This window comes from Leptinotarsa decemlineata, unplaced genomic scaffold (assembly GCF_025532065.1).
Source record: "Leptinotarsa decemlineata unplaced genomic scaffold, Ldec_3_MD MMD2_tig00000882_RagTag_RagTag, whole genome shotgun sequence".
NCBI classification, from domain to species: Eukaryota; Metazoa; Arthropoda; class Insecta; order Coleoptera; family Chrysomelidae; genus Leptinotarsa; species Leptinotarsa decemlineata.
Window position 1 is genome coordinate 1283790 of NW_027412556.1, and position 18871 is coordinate 1302660.

Genomic DNA, 18871 nt, shown 5'->3' on the forward strand with positions numbered 1-18871 from the left:
AGAAGAAGAAAAAAAGAAGAAGAAAATTGGTATATTCTCTTAATGATCATGTTGAACATGTATTACATCAGTTCGGACTTCCACTGTCTAATATAATATGAATTGATTTCAAATCCCTGAAAAAAAACTTGAAAAAGATTAACCGAAAATAACAATTTTATTAAACAAAAAACTGAAATTACAAAGAAATAATATACAAGCTACAACCAGAAAAATAAAATGAAATTGAAATATTAATAAAAGCTGAAAATTAAAAAATATTATTAACAAAAATAGAAAAATTAAAATTAAAAATTCAAAGATTCCAAACCAAGTTACGCCACGACGTTTCGATTGTTAGTATCCACAATCGTCTTCGGGTGATAACTGGACTTATTCCTCCGAGATCTGACTATTTATAGGTCAATCGGGTGCTTTCACCTATCCCCTTCTCCCTCTCTCCGCTTCATTGGTTTTAGCGGGAGCTGACCGATTGGTGGGAGTTGATCGTTTTCCGCTTGATTAGAGGTTTCCATATGTTACGTATCTCTACGCTAGCTTGGCTAAATGCGTTGTTGGACAACATATACGCGGCTCCTTTAAATTTTCTCCTAAACCAGTGTTCCTCTTTGTGGATGATTTCAGCTTGAGCTCACTTGATATTATATTGATGAGTCCAAACATGCTCTGCTATTCCGGATTTGCTGGTTTCTCCTCGCTGTGTGTGTTTCTTGTGCTCAGCAATGCGAACTTTCAATGGCCTCTTAGTTTCACCAATGTATGATTCTCCGCAATCGCAAGGTATCCGGTAAATGCAATTCTTGGAATCGCAGTTTCGCAGTTGCGGATAGTTTTTCCAGTTCTGAAGCAGGTCCTGATGTTATACTTGGACCCAATCCTTCTTATCCTTTCCAATAATCCTCTGATGTAGGGAAGTACAAGTACTGGTTGTGGCTGCTTCTCTTCCTTGTGGAGCTCTGGCTCTCTTCTAGCTGAAGCCTGTTCTACCATCATTCTGGAGTAACCATTCCCTTGAAGATCATTTTTGATGATGCCTAGTTTCTTTTTGAGACCTTCCTTTGTATTACAGAGCCCAAAAGCACGGTCTAGTTGAGTCTTGATAATTTCTCTCTTAGTCGATTGATGGTGGTTGGATTTCTGGTTCAGATGTGTGAGTGGGTTTTCGATATACAGATCCTTCTCCATCACGTTGTTGATGTGCTTCAGGAAAGTGTCTAGTTCTGCATTCCCATGGTTCCATATTATGGAGATGTTACCTACGTATCTCAACCAGACTCGAGGCTTCTTGTGGGCTTCTTCAATGGCCAGCGTTTCAAACCACTCCATATAAGCTATAACCGTGAAAGTGGCGATCCCATTGGATGTATGTATGTAATGTATGTATGTATGTAAGTTTGTGGTTTTTTCACGCCTAAACGACTGAACGGATTCAGATAAAACTTCACATAAATGCAGCTTATACATCAGAATATCATATAAGCTACAATTTACAAAAGAATTGGGTAATTTTGGTACTAATATAACGATAATTATTGAGTAATTTAAATTAACTCTTGTTCCCTGAGACTTATTGTAGTGTGCGCTGCCTATACCGCTGGAGTTACATGCAGATAATGTACCGTAGGATTGTTTATCTTAAATAGTTCTAAATGAAAGTCCGCGATAGCATATATCTACCTCTTATGTGGTAGCCATTATATGCAAAATACTGAGCCATGAATAAATTAAATTGGATCCCTTTTTCACAATGCCCTTCCGTACTACTGCGCCACCTGCAGACAAAGTCCGGAAACAACTCTACAAACAAATTCTCTGGGCTGGGAGTCAGAATGATTAATAAATATTTTCCGGAGAGATGTATATGACAAGTACAAGTTTAGCTGAATAGGATAGGGGAACGGCCAAGGGATTGGAGGCCCTGTCCGGGAAGCCACTGTGATCTTACGGACGGGGTCGCCGGACTCCTGGTCAGTGGCAGAAATTAGTGGGATGAGGAGAACTAAAACGCCCCAGAAGCCTTTACAAAACATGCCACCATGGACCAGTCTACCCAAGCTAAGGTGTAAAAAATCGTGCCGACAGCTGAATGACAACAGTGTGATATGCGATCACGAATGATCCCCTTGGGGAACTGGGCGAAACCTCATTGTAGTCAGCCTACCTCTGGTGATGTTTTCTGAGTTGAACCTCAAAACGATGAGCAATCACAGTCTGTCGCCTATTTCTGATATGTACCGCTCTTGGTGGAATCACATGTGCCAAGGCACTTGAACACTTCTCGTGAAAGTATCTATAGAAGAGAGACAAATCCACAACCTTTTTTCGATGTTCCAGGTTGCGAGTGATGTTCGCGTCTCCAATCAGGCGGATGGCTTTTCTCTGGATGGAATTCAGCTGCTCCATATATGAGAACAATACTGCAAGCAAGGTCTGTTTTGAGCTTTATAAAGCATCAAAAGTTGGCTGAGGTGTTTACAGTATTCTGGCTTGAAACAGTGTTGTAAGCTTTTGAGAAGCAACGTTTGCAATCCCAGCGACATGACTGTGCCAAGACATACTGGTGTCCATTTTGACTCCCAACAAACTTATCGAAGTAAGCGGAATTGTCTATCTTGACATTCTTATATCCGGTTCAGAGACAGTTGCCAAAACTTACCACTTACCAAAACTACAACTTTCATTGTTTTCATAGGATGCGAATAACGCATGAAATGGACTGAATAATATGACTTCGTTTTCAGGACTCTTCAGTTTATTCCTCAATATAAGCAGATGATTATTCATTAACTTCAATTCCTTTATATCAAAACACCATTGGAATGATGAGATGAAAATTCTCGTAATGAATAACGTATCTGCATCAAAACAAGGTGTTTTCCCGAACAGACCCTTTGAAATGCTCGAGAAAGCCATGGTCAAAGCAAATGAGCAATATTTTCGAGCATATGGAATATTGAATTTCCATGATTTGGATGTATTCTTTTTGGTGAACACGAATGATTCTTTTGATAAATTGAGAAAGAGGGAGGCGATGTAAAGGAAAGTAAAGAGTTTCCCTGCGAAGTATAATTGTATTGAGTTCGTTTTGGCGATTCTCAACTTGACGTTTACAAAAGAAAGTCTTTTGATTGAGTATGTATGTTCGAACGTTTCGGTCCACTTTTGATATCATTATATGTGAGTTGTTTGAAAGTGATTGATAGGTTGAAAAATATCTCACTTTCACATTTTTTCCCTCATGTTTTCGCTGACTGACTGAACGATCTGATTTTTTACGTGAGAATGATCATCGTTTCAATGGGAAAGCAATACATTCTCAAAAAAGAATCCGTTGGAGCTACATGCATAGAATGTACCGTACGATTGTTCATCTTGAATAGTTATAAATAAAAGGCCGCAATAGCATATACCCACCTCTTATTTGGTAGTCACTATATGCAAAATACTGAGCTATAAATACAATTAAATACTTTTTTTCACAATGCACATTCTAGAATATCTCTCAACGTGCCATGAAAATTGTCGTTTTAAGTATTTAATATAGTGTAACGAACCTGAAGCCGCCCCTGACCAGTATGGGGGCCGAATCATGACATCATCGCGAAAGGAATGCAGTCGGCAACTGCCGGTTAAACTCTAGTTGAGTACCGAAACGACTACAGAATTCTAGAACGATCGTTACCGATATATAAGGCCGGCTTCTCGTCCCAAGAGAGAAGTGCAGTTCAGAAAGTGAATCGAGCGGTTAAACAAGGAATTCAAATAGTATAAATAAATTAAGCGTCAGTTGCCAAATGTTGTAAATAAATTAGTTTGTGATAGTGAAATATTGTTGGAAATAAATTTGTTTAAGACAGTAGATTCTTTAATTTGTTACAATTGGTGATCAGAAGTGGATTTGCGGTGAAATTGACTATAAGACTTATTTGTTCGCGCAGAGAGACTGGTGATTCGTTGTGTTTCGCTAAGTGGACAGTACCGGACTACGGAAACATAAACTGATAGACCTTTATCGCGAAAAATAGACCTGTGAAAGTAGATAAGTGTTTTCGGGCTCGATTAAAATAAGTGGACATATACAGTTTTGCGGAAAATAGTCAATAAGAGACAGAATGTGTTCGAGGAAAGTGCGCCTAGTGGACTTGAAAGTCACCGAATTAAAACAAGAATTGGAGGAGAGGGAGCTAGATTGTTCTGGAAAGAAATGAGTACTCCAGCAGAGACTGTGGGATAACTTGACTGAATCAGAAGAAGATCCTGAAACATATTCATTCGAAGTTTCTGGGGGTGATTTGAGTTCAATAATGAGCAAACTCGATGAGAATACCAAATGACTGAAAGATGAACTTCAGCAAAATTCGGTTAGTCTGGAGGAGAAGCTTCTGGAAAATTCGAAGAGTTTGGAAGACAAAATTCTAGAAAATGCAGAGGGCTTGAGGAAAGAACTTTGTTGTGTGACGAGTCTACTCGAAGAAAGGATAGGAACCATCGAGGCAGAGATAGACAAAACCGGGAAGGAAATAAACACGGAAGTAGAGGAAATCAGAGGTGGAGCTCAGGCAGAAATCAGTAAGATGAATGAAACAGTTAACAATTTGCAAAACCAAATAACTTCAAAATGCAAGGAAATATGTGAAAGTCAGTTCTGAACCAGGAAAGCTCTCCATGAAGCCAAGTTCGGCGGAAAAATTCCTTGGGCAAATTACCGCCGACAATTCGAAGCTGCAGCCAGAGCGAATAGATGGAATGTAGGAGAAAAGCATTAACATTGGCGTTGCGTGGAGAAGCAACGAATATTTTGCAAACTCTCACGGCCCAGGAACAGGAAGACTATGACCAACTTGTGAAGCATCTTGAGCTGCGGTATGGACATACCCACCTGGAGCACGTTTACCATTCACAGCTGAAGAACTCCAAGAAGGAGTTCAGAAAGTGAATCAAGCGATCAAACTAATAGTGTAAATAAATCAAGCGTTAGTTGCTAAGTGTTGTAAATAAAGTAGTTTGTGATAAGTGGAATATTGTTGGAAATGAATTTGTTCAACAAATAAACTGTGTCTTTTACACTGAATAATTTGGGCAAATCGTTTAAAAGTTGTCACGATAAGATTAACTTGACGCAATGCAGTGAACCATTACGCGACGCTTCTAATGTGAGACCACGGGGGACGATGCGCAGGGGTAGAGGGGTGATTTAAGCAACGAAGCGCCATCGCCGAAAACGCGACCCGAACGCGGCAGATTCGAGTAGATCACCTACAGACCGGTTTCGAGGTATTACGTCTCATCAGTGCAGGAAAGATCGGATCCAAAGCGCAGAGTGCCTGGAACTCGATTGATTTCAACTGCACCTATGAAACCTTTGTCTAATGGAAAGATTAAATCGAGAAGAGATATATACGGCCTAGAAAATAAATATTTCGTGTAGGTAGCTGAGAGAGATACATATTACGAGATTTCATTTCGAAATATTCATTTTCTGGCTCAGAGTATAACTTTCCTCGATACAGGCGTCAGACCCGTTTGGTCTCTTCACTAATTCTGATACCTTCTGTATTATGTGTTTACTACCCAGAAATAAATTGCACAGAGTTTCGTGAATAATCTATAAGCAAATTGCATGCACCACTCACAAAACACATAAACAATAATTAATCATGGATGTTCAAGTCGAAGAAAGATATTACAAGCTCAACTGAACTTTTTGGGCTCTGAATCGTGGTACAGGACATTTGTCTTATCATAATTCAGGTGTATTTTCGGTTTCTAGTTCGCAAATAGTTCAGCTAGATTAGGTGCAAGTACATAATTATCAAACTGTCAGCAAACCGCTATAATTTACAGTAAACGATGAGATTTTCATGGTAACTGCAATGTTTTGCTCCATTAAGTTGATGTACAATCATTTCTATAACATCGGTAAGGCGTTTACAATTTCTTTCAGCCGAAGCATCGATCATATTGTTGTGACACCGTGAGGGAAATTTCTTTTTGAGGATAATATCAGATCTACTGATATTGTTTGTTGCGTTCGTCAAGAATTTTATTTCTCTCTCCAGTTACATTTAGTGCTCGTTACCATTATTCGCCTAATTCTTTTCAAAAATATTTTTTTTCTGGAGGAGTCACTGTTTATCGACGATTTTTGGGGTTTCAATCTTTCATAGTTAGAAAAATTATTGAATCTGGAACAACAGAGAATTCGATCAATCGTAATAAAAAAAATTCTTGAAAACCATTGAAAAATCTAATTGTGATCATGAATTCAAGCTATAAATTTGAGTGAAACAAATTTAAAATTACAAAATTTACAAAGTCGCATTACTTTCATGAAAAGTGTTACTACACTATATTAATTTTTTGCGAAAAGTTTTTGACTTTCTACTACTCCATCTTGATACAAATAAAATAATGATGAAAAACTTTTAAAACAAGCTTTTATTCAAGTGCCCTAAAAAGATCAAAATGAAATTTCAAATCACATTAACCACATTTATTTATGACTTTACAGGATTGAAATTATAATGAAAGCTTGTCGCGAAATTAAGTGGGACTCGGCCATGTATAATGACGCCATCAATGAAATGAATAGACTAAGAAATATAACAAGCTAATTCTTCCATGAGTTATGCCGGAGGATTAGGTACCTACTTACTTCATCCTAATAATAGTTTCCCCCGTTTCTTAAGATTTTCTGTTGAAGGACTCTCCGTTTTATAGATAGACTTTCGTCTTAATCGTATATTTTTTTATTGAAGCCAATCCTGGATGCGGCATCTAATTCATAGCGGGCCTACCAACTGCCTATCATAAACGAATGCGTATACAAAATTTCGTGTCCCTGCTATTTAGCGCTGAAGAAATCTCTCGTACGGAGCCGATCCTGGCTGCAGCATCAGGTCATGTTTATGATTAACATGCATTGTCATCGGTTCTGGACCAGTGTGCGAAATTTCAGGTCAATCGGATACCGGAAAGTGGGTCAAATTAAACTTGCAAGATTTGTTGACATACATACAAGTCAAATTAAATAAAAGCTTTTAAAAAACAATCAATTTCTAAAAAGTAACTCTATACATAGATGTGTAGATCATGCAAAGAAGTATCTTTCTTCCAAAACTTAATACCTTCCAAAAATAAACCCCTTTCTATTGAACTGTTTTTTTGAGACTTCGGAAGCATCTTCGGCCTCAACATAATATATAGATTTTCACAAATCACTTCCTTCTTTCTGTTTTTACACCATATTCATGTTTCCTTTCGAAGTGAATAATCTTTCAACAAAAGCAAAATAGTAGATGTCATTTGTCTATGCTTCTTTATATTTTCTCCAGAACACAACGTCGATTCTTTGGAATATATTTCCATGCATTACTTCTGGCTTGAGTTAGTTTTCTGAAGACAGTTCGAAAAGTATATTTATGGTTTCTGGTAGGAAACATAAAAACTCACATTTATATTCAAAAAATACGACCCACTTTAAGTTAATGTACAAGTATTGTGATACAAAGGATGCTATTCAATTCAAACGTTAATATTAATTTCTTCAATTCAAATATATCAATCATATCGTTTGATTTTTTCATTACATTTTCATTCATCCATTTTTATTTTATTGATTATTTGCTTTTATGTAAATTGCTAGTTTCACACTCCGAGCGTTTTGGGGATTTTTCCGCAGTGCTTGTGCATTTTCATTGGAAATACGATACTCCTGGATGAACAATTGTATAGTGAAACACTTCTCAAGAAGGAAGAAATGGATAATTCAACCATTTTTGAGTTCACTTCCATTTAAAGGTGAATGTATAAACTGAAATCAGATCAGATATTGTGAATTATAAATTCGATCATCAACGGTTTAATTCAATTTCACACATGCGCCTTTGGATTTATATTGCACAATCCTAGCATACATAATTACGAGTGGTTATTGAGTTAATTGCGTATAATAATACCTATCGTGTATCAAGATATTACCATTTTTCAAATATCAGAAGGCGTTCTCTGCGAAAACTGAATTGCTCAACTTTCACTGAAACTAGTACTTCTACAGAGTGACATGACATTGTTCAAAAATCGACAAAAAGGTCACATGGTCAAAAGATTGAAGATTATAATAGCAGGGTTAAATGTAAGACCAAAACTTTTCTTTAGCTTCCTTTTAAAAATTAACTGTTTTATTTCATTTCTTATGTACAGCATTTCTCTACCAGTTAGTCGTAAATTTGTTGTACACCATAAATTTCTTTCATCGCCCATTTTTCATGAATTCAGATATTCCATTATTCGAAGATAATTTGGAACGACTGAAATCAAATGAACCAAATTGAGAACAATGAAATCAATCATTGATTCCCGACTGGGATACGGAATGGAAATTAATTGAAATTTTTTCACTGCCTCTTCCAAGTATACTTTACTTTCCATTATTCCTTCTGAGATTGAAAATATTTCTTTTTGAAATGAATTTTCAACACTTGATATCAAGAGGTAGTAATTGTATAATTGGAACCTGTCGTCAAATGTATCTACTTAATTTTTTTCTACACATTACTTTCGGTATTGAGTGTCTATGAAAGAGAACAAATTATTATACTGAAGACAAAACACAAGCACTACAGAAAAATCCTGAAGGCGCTCTAAAAGCGGTGCCTGTGCTAAAGTAGCGGATCACATTGGAATTGAATCGCTAGATATTAAATCCATTTGGAAATACGTTTCCAGGAACTCTATTCCACATAATCGCAGTTCTCAAAATGGATGAATTTTCGAACAGTGGAGTTTGATGTAGTTTGATATTCTCCTAACCAAATTTCTTATCCGAATTCAAGTTTCGACCTGACTAATGTGTAGTACAAGGTCTTTATAGCTTCTATATTGGAAACATATGATGTTTGGCTTACTATGAAACATACGGTTTGCTGATTTAACTATATTTTTTACATGGTTTGAAAAGGACAGTCTATCATGTTTTTAATACCCAGATCTTTCATTTCCATAACGCTCTTTAACAAAATGAGTTTTTTCGAAAGCCTTTCACATTTGCTGTTTCTGGAACAAATGATATTTGGAAAAACTATTTCTAATCAAATAGATCTTGATTCTGTTTGTGCGTAGTATCAAGTCATAAATTTTTTTCATGCCAATTATGATATCAAAAACGTCTCACTAGAAAATTATCCTGTGCTTTCCGACTTCTCTCGACTAATATACTCAATTATGTACCAATTAACAACTGACACCTACTGATAAAATGTACATAAATCATCAGATAATGAGTGAGTAATAAAGCCACTCACTAATCGGAGTGTTGAAATTTACTTTCACTGAATTTAGAGTTGAATATATACTTTTCAAAAAGTATGTTTCATGATTTTTAAATTCGAGTTATATTTTTTTAATATATCGGTCCAATCCAAGGGCGTCGCCAACGGGGGGCAGTTGCCCCCCCCCCTAGAGACCAAATGTAGCTAGCCGCAAAGCGACCAAAGTGCGAGCAATTGATTTCCTTACCTCTTGATAAATTCCGCATCGCATGACAAAACGTAAATAAATTCACAAGGTTTAATGTATATTGTAGAGAGTTTCGAAATATTCAGAATAATAATAAGATTTTGACATCCGTTTTTAAAATCGCCGCCATTATCAGCACGACTATTTGCCATCAAACAGTGTAAAATATGTAGGTAGGAGGTAAGTATGGTGTGTGTGTTGTGTACATTGAATTTCTTTCTACGACATCCGTTCACCACGACATCCGTTACTTTTGTATAATTTGTATGCGGCATACCTAAAGTAGAAGTTATTGTTTCGAACAATTTTAATTGGTTTTGTGGACAATGCCATCTGTGAGTGTAAATGTTCATAATAAACGCCTACAGTTGAATAAATCGACTACAATCCTTGCAAAACCTAGTATTGCTACTCGACGCTAGATGGCGGTAGTTCAATGAACTCTCTGGAATTTGGTAGCAGTTTCTAGACCAAGTAGGATATTACGGAACATTCTAGTATGATGTTCGTTTAGGTATATAAAGACGTGAGCCGCTGTGAGCGAGTCACTTTTCAATTGGAAACAAACGACCGGTACAGTAGAGCGATCCTTTAGCAGCCTCAGAAGACTGAAAACACGGTTCAGAAGCACCATGGCAGAAGATCGCCTTAATGGTCTGGCCAAGATGAGTGTACACAGAGCTATAATAAATAAAAACCTAAATAATTTTAATGATGAAGTGATTGAAAATTTTGCAAAAAATCCCTGCAGGTTATGTTTCGATTGAATATTATTTTTGTTGAAATAAATAAGTATTACTGTGTTTAAAAGTGTGATTTAGTTATTGTGCTGTCGAGGGCTTGTGGAGTTTTATACATTTATATCAGAACCGTTCTTATTACAGTCGTCATCGAGGCAAAGACTGTAGACGCTTCATGCTTTCGACTGTACCAGATGTTCATATTTTGTATCCTCCAAAATATTGCCCCATTGCCCCCCCCTTAGTCATAAGCTGGCTGGTCCAATCTATTCCAAATAACATACGAAATAATATGTGTTTTTCGCAAACGGTTAATCAACTGAGGAGAGTGGAAAGAGAAGTTTGTGCCTTTTCAAATGATATATCACTCGACCCCACTTTCTATTTAAAATTTTAGGGTTGTTACTCACCCTCGCTAGGGGGTTGAAGGCACAGGTAGAAAAATACATCTAAAATGTGTCCCCCTCAAAAGCAAAATTGACCTGTCCGAACATTTTTGCGTTAAGTTACAAAAAAAGGAGAAAAGCAAGGTGCATTCGTTGGACCACTCGATATATTTCAAAATCTTTCTTGAAAATAACCACTAAGTAATGAATTTTACATTTACTTCTGTGTCGCCCTGTATAACTATGAAAAAAGGAAAATCAACATGTAAAATCTACCCATTTATTAGCATTTTACAATGAGGAACATCTTCAAAGGTTACCGCAACCAGCAATTAAAATTCTTTTTCGAATGCACCTTTAACGATGAGAATGTGGAATGAATTGAAATCAGCATTGGCCTAGATCAACGAACATATTGGATTAAATTAAACGTTCTTCTTGGACATAGCAAGCTTTGAACTAATCCAAAGAAAACTATGTTACTGTTTTGAAATGTTTTCCCAAAAACTTTACATATTCTATCGAATGATGGTTCGAGCCATTTGGCAAGCCAATCAATTTTCACTGCGTATCGTCCAATCCGTGCTAGGAACTGCACGTTCGAAAGTAAGGCCTCGTTAATCCTCAGCTTGGACGTCTGAGGGTTTTCGACAGACAAATTAAGTTTTTTCATAATTCATTTAAATAACAGAGAGCTGTCATTCTTCTATATCATATTAGGCAGTAAATTCTCAGAAATGACTAACGTTTTGCCTTAATCTGTCTTTTGCAGTGGCGTACGGAAGAAATCATACTGAACAGGCAAGGAAAAATAACGATAAAATGTATACAGGGTAGCCCATTAGTGTGAAAAAGTACAGTATCTCGCCTTTAATGAGGAGTATGATGAGATGTTTCTGATGATGAAAGTTATATGGTTCACTTTGTTGCTTATTTCAAAGATAGTTTGGATTACACAGTTTGGGTTGGTCCGAACATTCAAAAAATTGAATATAAGAGTTGCTTTCAAAACTGCACGTACACTTCAACAAGTTTTGGGAGGTCCGAAAGACAAGACGTTGGAAAAAGTCTGGGATTTATGAAAAGAGCTGCGAGGATTGTGATAAGAAATATGTTGGTCAAACTAAACGGACTATAGTAGCTCGCTAAAAGAACCATGTTTCGCATGTTCGGTTTCATAGACCATAATTTTTTGCTGCGAACTGGTTTATTTTGGGCAAAAAAACCTAGAGACATTTTTTGTTTAGAATGAAACAGGCTATCGGAAATAAATGTTTGAATGGTAAACAAATAATAAGACAAAAAGTTACATTGGAAATAAATTTTAGGGGTTGCGTTTTCCACCCTTTACAACCATGGGGTAAACCAAATAAATTACTGGCTAAGTGTCTTTTTGGTAGTACAAAATGTCAGGTTAACTTCATTATTGTAACTTTTTCAGTGCTTGTGAAAAAAATTGTTATACAAATTTTATGTACCCCCTTCAAGGGGCTGTATCTTAACAAGGGATGCTCCAATGAAGTTTCTTAATATGAAAGATCCTATCTTTTTTTCGATGAGGAATCACCTCCTTGAATGTTTAACACTTATTCAGTTACACCCTGTATATATAGCTACCCACGTTTTCCTGAACATTATTATAATTTCCCAAAGGGATCTCTTTGAGGAATACTCAGCACACTTGATTGAATATTGTTCGTGTTTTTCATTTCCCGAATGGAAAATGAATCCCGTAATGTCTTTTTTCTTTCTGGAATTTTCTATATCACCATCGAATCAAAGGCAAGTGAATAGACTCCAGTGATAATTTCCTTCAAAGAGCCATGTGGAGCGTGTTCATTAACTGGCTGCTCAATAACATCCAATTGTGAGTTCAATTGAATCGTTTCTGCATGTTTCGTGACCGGAAGAAAGCTGCATCGGCATACTAACGAGCGTCAACCGCAGGAAAAACTGAAACAAGAAACAATGGAGGACTTGATTAGTCTGCACCGAATCGATTGTGACGCAGTTAGAATCTCGAAGGAATGAAATTGGTTTAGACTTTTCGAATCCCATTCGGGAAATGCAAAGGGATGCGATGATGAGAAAAATAGTGGATCGAGGAACAGGATTCAGTAAAAATAATGAGAAAACGAGAATGATGTTGATAATTTTCTACTATTTAATGATCTCTTTGTTTGATCGTTCAACCTCCAGGGCGACTAAGGAATAAATACATCGAGAACAGTGAAATTATGTAAGGAATAGGAAGCGGGATGTCATGAGTTAGTCTTTTGTTGAAATACAACACACACTTCATTGAAATATGATCAACAGTTGAGAGAGTTTGACATACTTATAGCGGGGATCTCTTGTGATAAAATATCCAAGAGTGGAGCGAGTATGGCCTATTCTCCGGCGAGAAGTTTCCATAGGAGTATAGTCGAAGTAAACGATATTGTGCATACGATAAGTTGGCGGCACACTCGAAGGCCAAAAAACCAATACGTAGAATTGGCGGTTCGTATTGGATAATGTTTACTGACCGAGTTTCATGATTCACTGGAGAGTCATAAAATTAAATTCGAAGTCATATTACGGTGACGAATAAAAATTGGGGAGTGCGTGGATGGTTATCGCTGTCGTGTTCAGTTCGGGAACTGATGGCGATCTGAGTGTTGAAATTCGATATTGGTGCAGTTATAATTACTCGAAATTTTTGTTATCTGTTCAAATGTGGCGTCCTTGGACAATTACTAATAGTAATAACGAGTGTGATAACAACACAGACTTTTTCCAGTGTAGGAGGAGGAACCGATGTTTATTCTATGATTACTTCTTTTCCACGAAGTCTATGAAGTTTCTATCATATGAATACTGACGATATGATCGGAGTATAATTGACTGGTTGCTTTAAGGGCATCTAACGACTCTGACATCAAGGATTTTTTGGAATTACTCTCATCCATGTTAAGTAATGTTACCCTAATGAATACTGTGTTTTCTAGGGGCAGTTTTATTGTAGAACTGATTTAAGAGTTGTTGAAAGCGGCTCCTACGTCATCTTCAGATTTAGATGTAACAGTCTCCTTGTATTTCCTAAGGATATTTTGGTATTTCAGTTTTGATTGCTCCTCAGTTGATGTCTCTTTTTTTTAACTGGTTTGGGCTTGTATTACTAAGTATTTTTGGTATAGTCCATGGGACTATACGTTCTTATGATGCACTGTTTGGAACCTTTGGTGTAGTGATGAATATTACTGGAGTTTTTTCCCAACACCAAATCGTTATTTTTAACACCTCGACACGTGTTTCGATCACCAAGTGATCATCTTCAAAGAGGAAGTTTGAAACAAGAAACTAATGCGAAGCTAACCCTATTGATGATATATAGGTATCCCATACAGGTAAACCATCCAGGCGTACCACCCATACAGGTATACCAACCTAAATAAATTTAACAATTTTGCCTTATCTATTATTTTACAATATATGTTCATATAAAACAATTTTCAGCTATATAAATTTCACAAATTTGCCTATCCAAATTTATTTTTGCAATATGTCCTTATGTAGTGATCAGTAAACCCAACAATATTATTATAACAAGCTATATAGTATCCTCTTCAGTATAGGTCCGTCATCGTTATTCATAATAGTATTGTGTTTACTTATTTCTACACTCTCATAGGCATCTAAATAGTTGCCTGTTGTTGTTAACTTGTCTAACCAATCTTAATGAACTGAAGTCTATGGAGTGGTTTTGTTGCAAAATATGATGGGCGACTGCTGATTTTTCAGGTCTTCCATATTTCAAGTGTGATATGTGTTCCTATTAAAGTAAGATATAAGGAACACATAGCACACTTAAAATATGGAAGACCTGAGAAATCAGCAGCCGCCCATCATATTTTACAACAAAACTATTCCATAGACTTCAGTTCATTAAGATTAGTTAGACAAGTTAACAACAACAGGCAACTAAATGCCTATGAGAGTGTAGAAATAAGTAAACACAATAATATTATGAATAACGATGACGGACCTATACCAAAGAGCATACTATATAGCTTGTTGAAATAATATTGTTGGGTTTTTTCTGGTTACAGACCAATGCGGGTATTTTCTGGGCAATGAAATTGAAATCTCGTATTCATCAAAATTATAAAATTTGAATCTTGTTTCGTTCGAATCGATAGAGCGAAAGATTCGAAAATTGATCAATTTTTTTCTTTGGATTTATTCGAAATTCACAGGAAAACTGATTTTTTTGAGGATTTTCGAAAAAGTTGATGTCAACTTTGACAGGTTTGGAGTAGCATATGACAAAAATAAACAGGCTGTTTTTTATTCATTTCCATTTCATTTCATTATACTTTATGTGTGACATTATACATTTCGACAAAATGCTCTTTCAGTTGAGTTGAATTATCTGTAGTATAGATTCGACTGAACAGCTCATTGTCATAGTTCTATTTGACTAACGTGAACTCAAAAAGTCATACGAGCCACGTTTCCATCAATATTCAATTGTGATCAGTTATCAAACTGATAATGTTCAATGTTCAACAAATGAAACATTCCATTCTGCACAGTACATGATTTATATTTGTTTCAGGTACAGCTGCAAAATTAATGATCTACAATCTGCGCCGCTTCCACCTCGACAATGAATATTATTCCTATCAAAAAGTGATAGAGAATCAGCAGTGACAAGTTCGGTGAAAATTTAATTCGACTAATCCGAATCCAATTGAGAGACAAAAGCAAACGTTTCACTGAAATTTCGATCAATTCATCAGAATCCTGCTTTCAACATATAAAATTTATGCTGGTAAACATTAGCCACTGATTTCATTGAAACTCTTGGCAAGAATATTCCTGCATAGTGCTAGATCACGTCGTAATCATCCCCTCTTCTTAAACAGTGAAGTGCGAGGTCTACTGGTTAGGATAGGTTAGGTCCAAAGTGAGTGGGTCTGTTCGAGCCTCCACCGCAACTCGCAAAGGTTTATTGTGGCTCACACCCAACCAAATAAACCCAGCTTCAACCCAGTTTCAATGAAGTTTAACTTCTGCACTTGTTTGTGCTTTGAATTTAATTTAAAATGATGCGGCCTACTGCGACCCAGTGACGTTCAGTGTTTGTCAAATTCAACTTTTCTTTTGAAAAAAATTGAAAAAGTGCATTTCTGGATCGAGTTTAACAAAAAGTTACTTGATAAAGTTGTGTCTACGGCATATCCATATGCTAAATTTTATGCAACTAGGATAAAGTTAACGTTTTGCTTATTTTTGACGGATATCCCCTTTATTTTAAAAAACAAGTTCGGTTAATTGTCATCAATTCATGTATATAACAAACTCATCGTGGAGTTTAACTTTTCTGATACATTTTTACTTATACGGACATTTTTAGAGAGAATTTAAAAATTTGCTATAAAAATTTCAACATGTCTGGTGCAAAGTTTCAATCACTTGGCTTTTCTTAAACAAACTTTTGATTTCGAAAAAGCAGAGGCAACTAAAAAAAAATACAAATAATTTCGATAGAATTATTATTATTATTATAAATTTCAAACAACAATAATATTATAGAAAATACAAATGGGTACAAAAACTTACCTATTGATCTAAATGAAGTTGTCAAACACTTATAGCCTACATTTCAGTATGTCGTCCTCCACGTTCAATACAAATTATGGTCCTGCTACTGACATCTGTAACTGCATTTTTAATAAATCGGGGATTTATATTTGCACAGCACTCGTGAATGGTATTTTCCAGATGTTGTATGTCAGTAAATGGTCTACTTCGGTACACCTTTTGTTTCAGGTAACCCCACAAGAAAAAGTCTAAAGGCGTCAAGTCGGGTGATCTAGGTGGCCATACCTAAAACTTCACTAACCTCATTATTTAAAAGGTTGAGATAACCGTTCGATGATAAATTTTCCCTAAAGAAAAGTGGCCCAATTATTTGGTCGTTAAGTATCCCACACCATACATTAGTTTCAAAGGAATACTGATCACAAAATTCAACTGTGAAGAGAACGTTGCCTCATCTGTCCATAAAATTTTATACGGAAACTTTACATTTTCTTCTCTCTCTCCTTGAAACCAGAATGAAAACCGCGAACGGACATCAAAATCTCGTTCTTTTAATGTGTTAATAAATTTTGGCTTGTAAGGCCAAATTTATTCTTTAATAAAATTTTTCTAATACTTTCACTCTTGTAATAGGTATTTTTTATAATATCGGTTATGCTCGTTTGCCCGTGTTCAATAACTTTGAAACAAATGTTAAGTTGGGCCTCCTCATCATATTTACTTGGAGTGTGCTTTTTCTAAAATCGATTTGCTACAGATCCTGTTTCTCTGAATTTAGACATTATCCTTGACACAGTAGTATGTTGAACATTTTTTCCTGGATGCCGTTCATTAAAAATGTTAGCTACTTGCCGGTATGGTGTATTCTCACCACATATTAAAACTATTTATATTCTTTCCTGAAGAGATAACATTATTGCAACAATAACTGTTAAAGATTTGACAGGTAAATCAACAACTTGACACTACCATAGCATGCATTTTGTTTGTCAAGACCTACTTAAAAATTTTATTCAACGTGATTAGGCATCCTTACCGCCCTAGTTAGTGTTTATAAATAATCTGTAAATACTGACTATTGAAATTTTAATGTAATTTCAACTCTGGTAATTTTATTAATACTTATTGCAGTTTTTGAGTTGTGTATGCTTTTTCAAAATTGAAGGTACTGACGTTTGTTTGAGACTTTGCACCAGTCATGTTGAAATTTTTATAGCACATTTTTGATTTCTCTCTAAAAATGTCCGTATAAGTAAAAATTTATCAGAGAAGTTAAACTCCATGATGAGTTTGTTATTTATACTATTATACTATTGTTATGAATTGATGACAATTAACCGAACTTGTTTTTTAAAATAAAGGGGATATCTGTCAAAAATAAGCAAAACGTTAGCTTTATCCTAGTTGCATAAAATTTGGCATATGGATATAAAATTGCCGTAGACACAACTTTTTCAAGTAAATTTATGTTAAATTCGATCTAGAAATGCACTTTTTCATTTTTTTTTTAAAAAGTTGAATTTGACAAACACTGAACGTCAGTGGGTCGCAGTTGGCCGCATCATTTTAAGTTAAATTTAAAGCACAAACAAGTGCCGAAGTTAAATTTCATTGAAACTTTTCGAAAAAAAAGTTTCCCATATGGTGCGCACTTTAATGGTGACACTGTATAAATAAATTTCACTAACGTGAAATTTGAATATAAAAGGGGTCAAAAATGGATAGAAAAAACATGAAATTCAGAATTTTCCAACTTGACATTGTCAGTAAAATTTTTATAACCATCGCATCGTTGTTTTATGTTCTTTCTATCCATTACTGATTCTTGAAATTTTTTTGGAAAGTTTGCTCCTCAATGGAAAACACAAATCGAAATGATAAAACACCTGTGATTTGCTCGGCCCATGGAAACGTATGAATAACTGAACTATGAGCGGATCACCGACACCAGACGTGAGGCAGCCCCTCGAATTCCTTGAATTCCTACATCCAAACACCAATGAATTATTGACCTATCAAAATGCCACAACCAGTGTGTACCCCCTGCTGTTTCTGGCCACAGATGAGGGCAACCGCAGCTTGGCAGCTGGGGAAATCAACGGGTCGTACACGCAGAGGCGAGGAATAAATTCCTTCTATTTCTATAAGGTAAGTGAATTCCCTTATTGCATTCAGTATTTATTCCAAAGATTTGTCTTGTATCTACCACATCAAAGCGGATTGATGAGCTGGAGGAGATAGTTGGTTTTTCGACTTTGAAATTATTTTCCTACACAATAAAATTGATGGATCGATTCCATTACGAATGTTTGGAATACAAACGAAAGAGAAAAAACGTGGTTTTCGTATAATTTAGCGTTCATATGAAAGTGTTTGTTTCGAAAGTGGTTTTTTCATGTCATTCAATGATAAACAAACATATACAGGTGGAGCTAATATGAAGCGTGTGAAAATAATAATAAAAATGAAGTATCATTAAGCATCGCCGAACTTTTGGTTCAACCAAAAGGGCCTGAGAAGAAAACTTAGCCCGAAATACATTAACACCGGGACAGAAACACCAGCAGCAGAAAAGGCGAAATAAAAGTGATAAAAACATAGAAAGTTTCAATTCTCTTTTTTTCATAATAATTTCCTACC

General features: G+C 35.8%; 1 protein-coding gene across 2 annotated transcripts in view; it reads left to right on the plus strand.

Annotated features, from left to right (window-relative positions):
* The window catches only part of Ccapr2 (cardioacceleratory peptide receptor 2), a 122321-nt gene that overhangs the window by 30409 nt on the left and 73041 nt on the right, over window positions 1-18871 (plus strand). For both annotated transcript variants that reach the window (XM_074174747.1, XM_074174748.1), the window contains exons 2-3: window positions 15243-15458; window positions 18076-18379. In XM_074174747.1, coding sequence (XP_074030848.1) covers window positions 18161-18379 — 219 coding nt within the window. In that variant the 5' untranslated portion in view covers window positions 15243-15458; window positions 18076-18160. The remainder of the gene's footprint in view (window positions 1-15242; window positions 15459-18075; window positions 18380-18871) is intronic.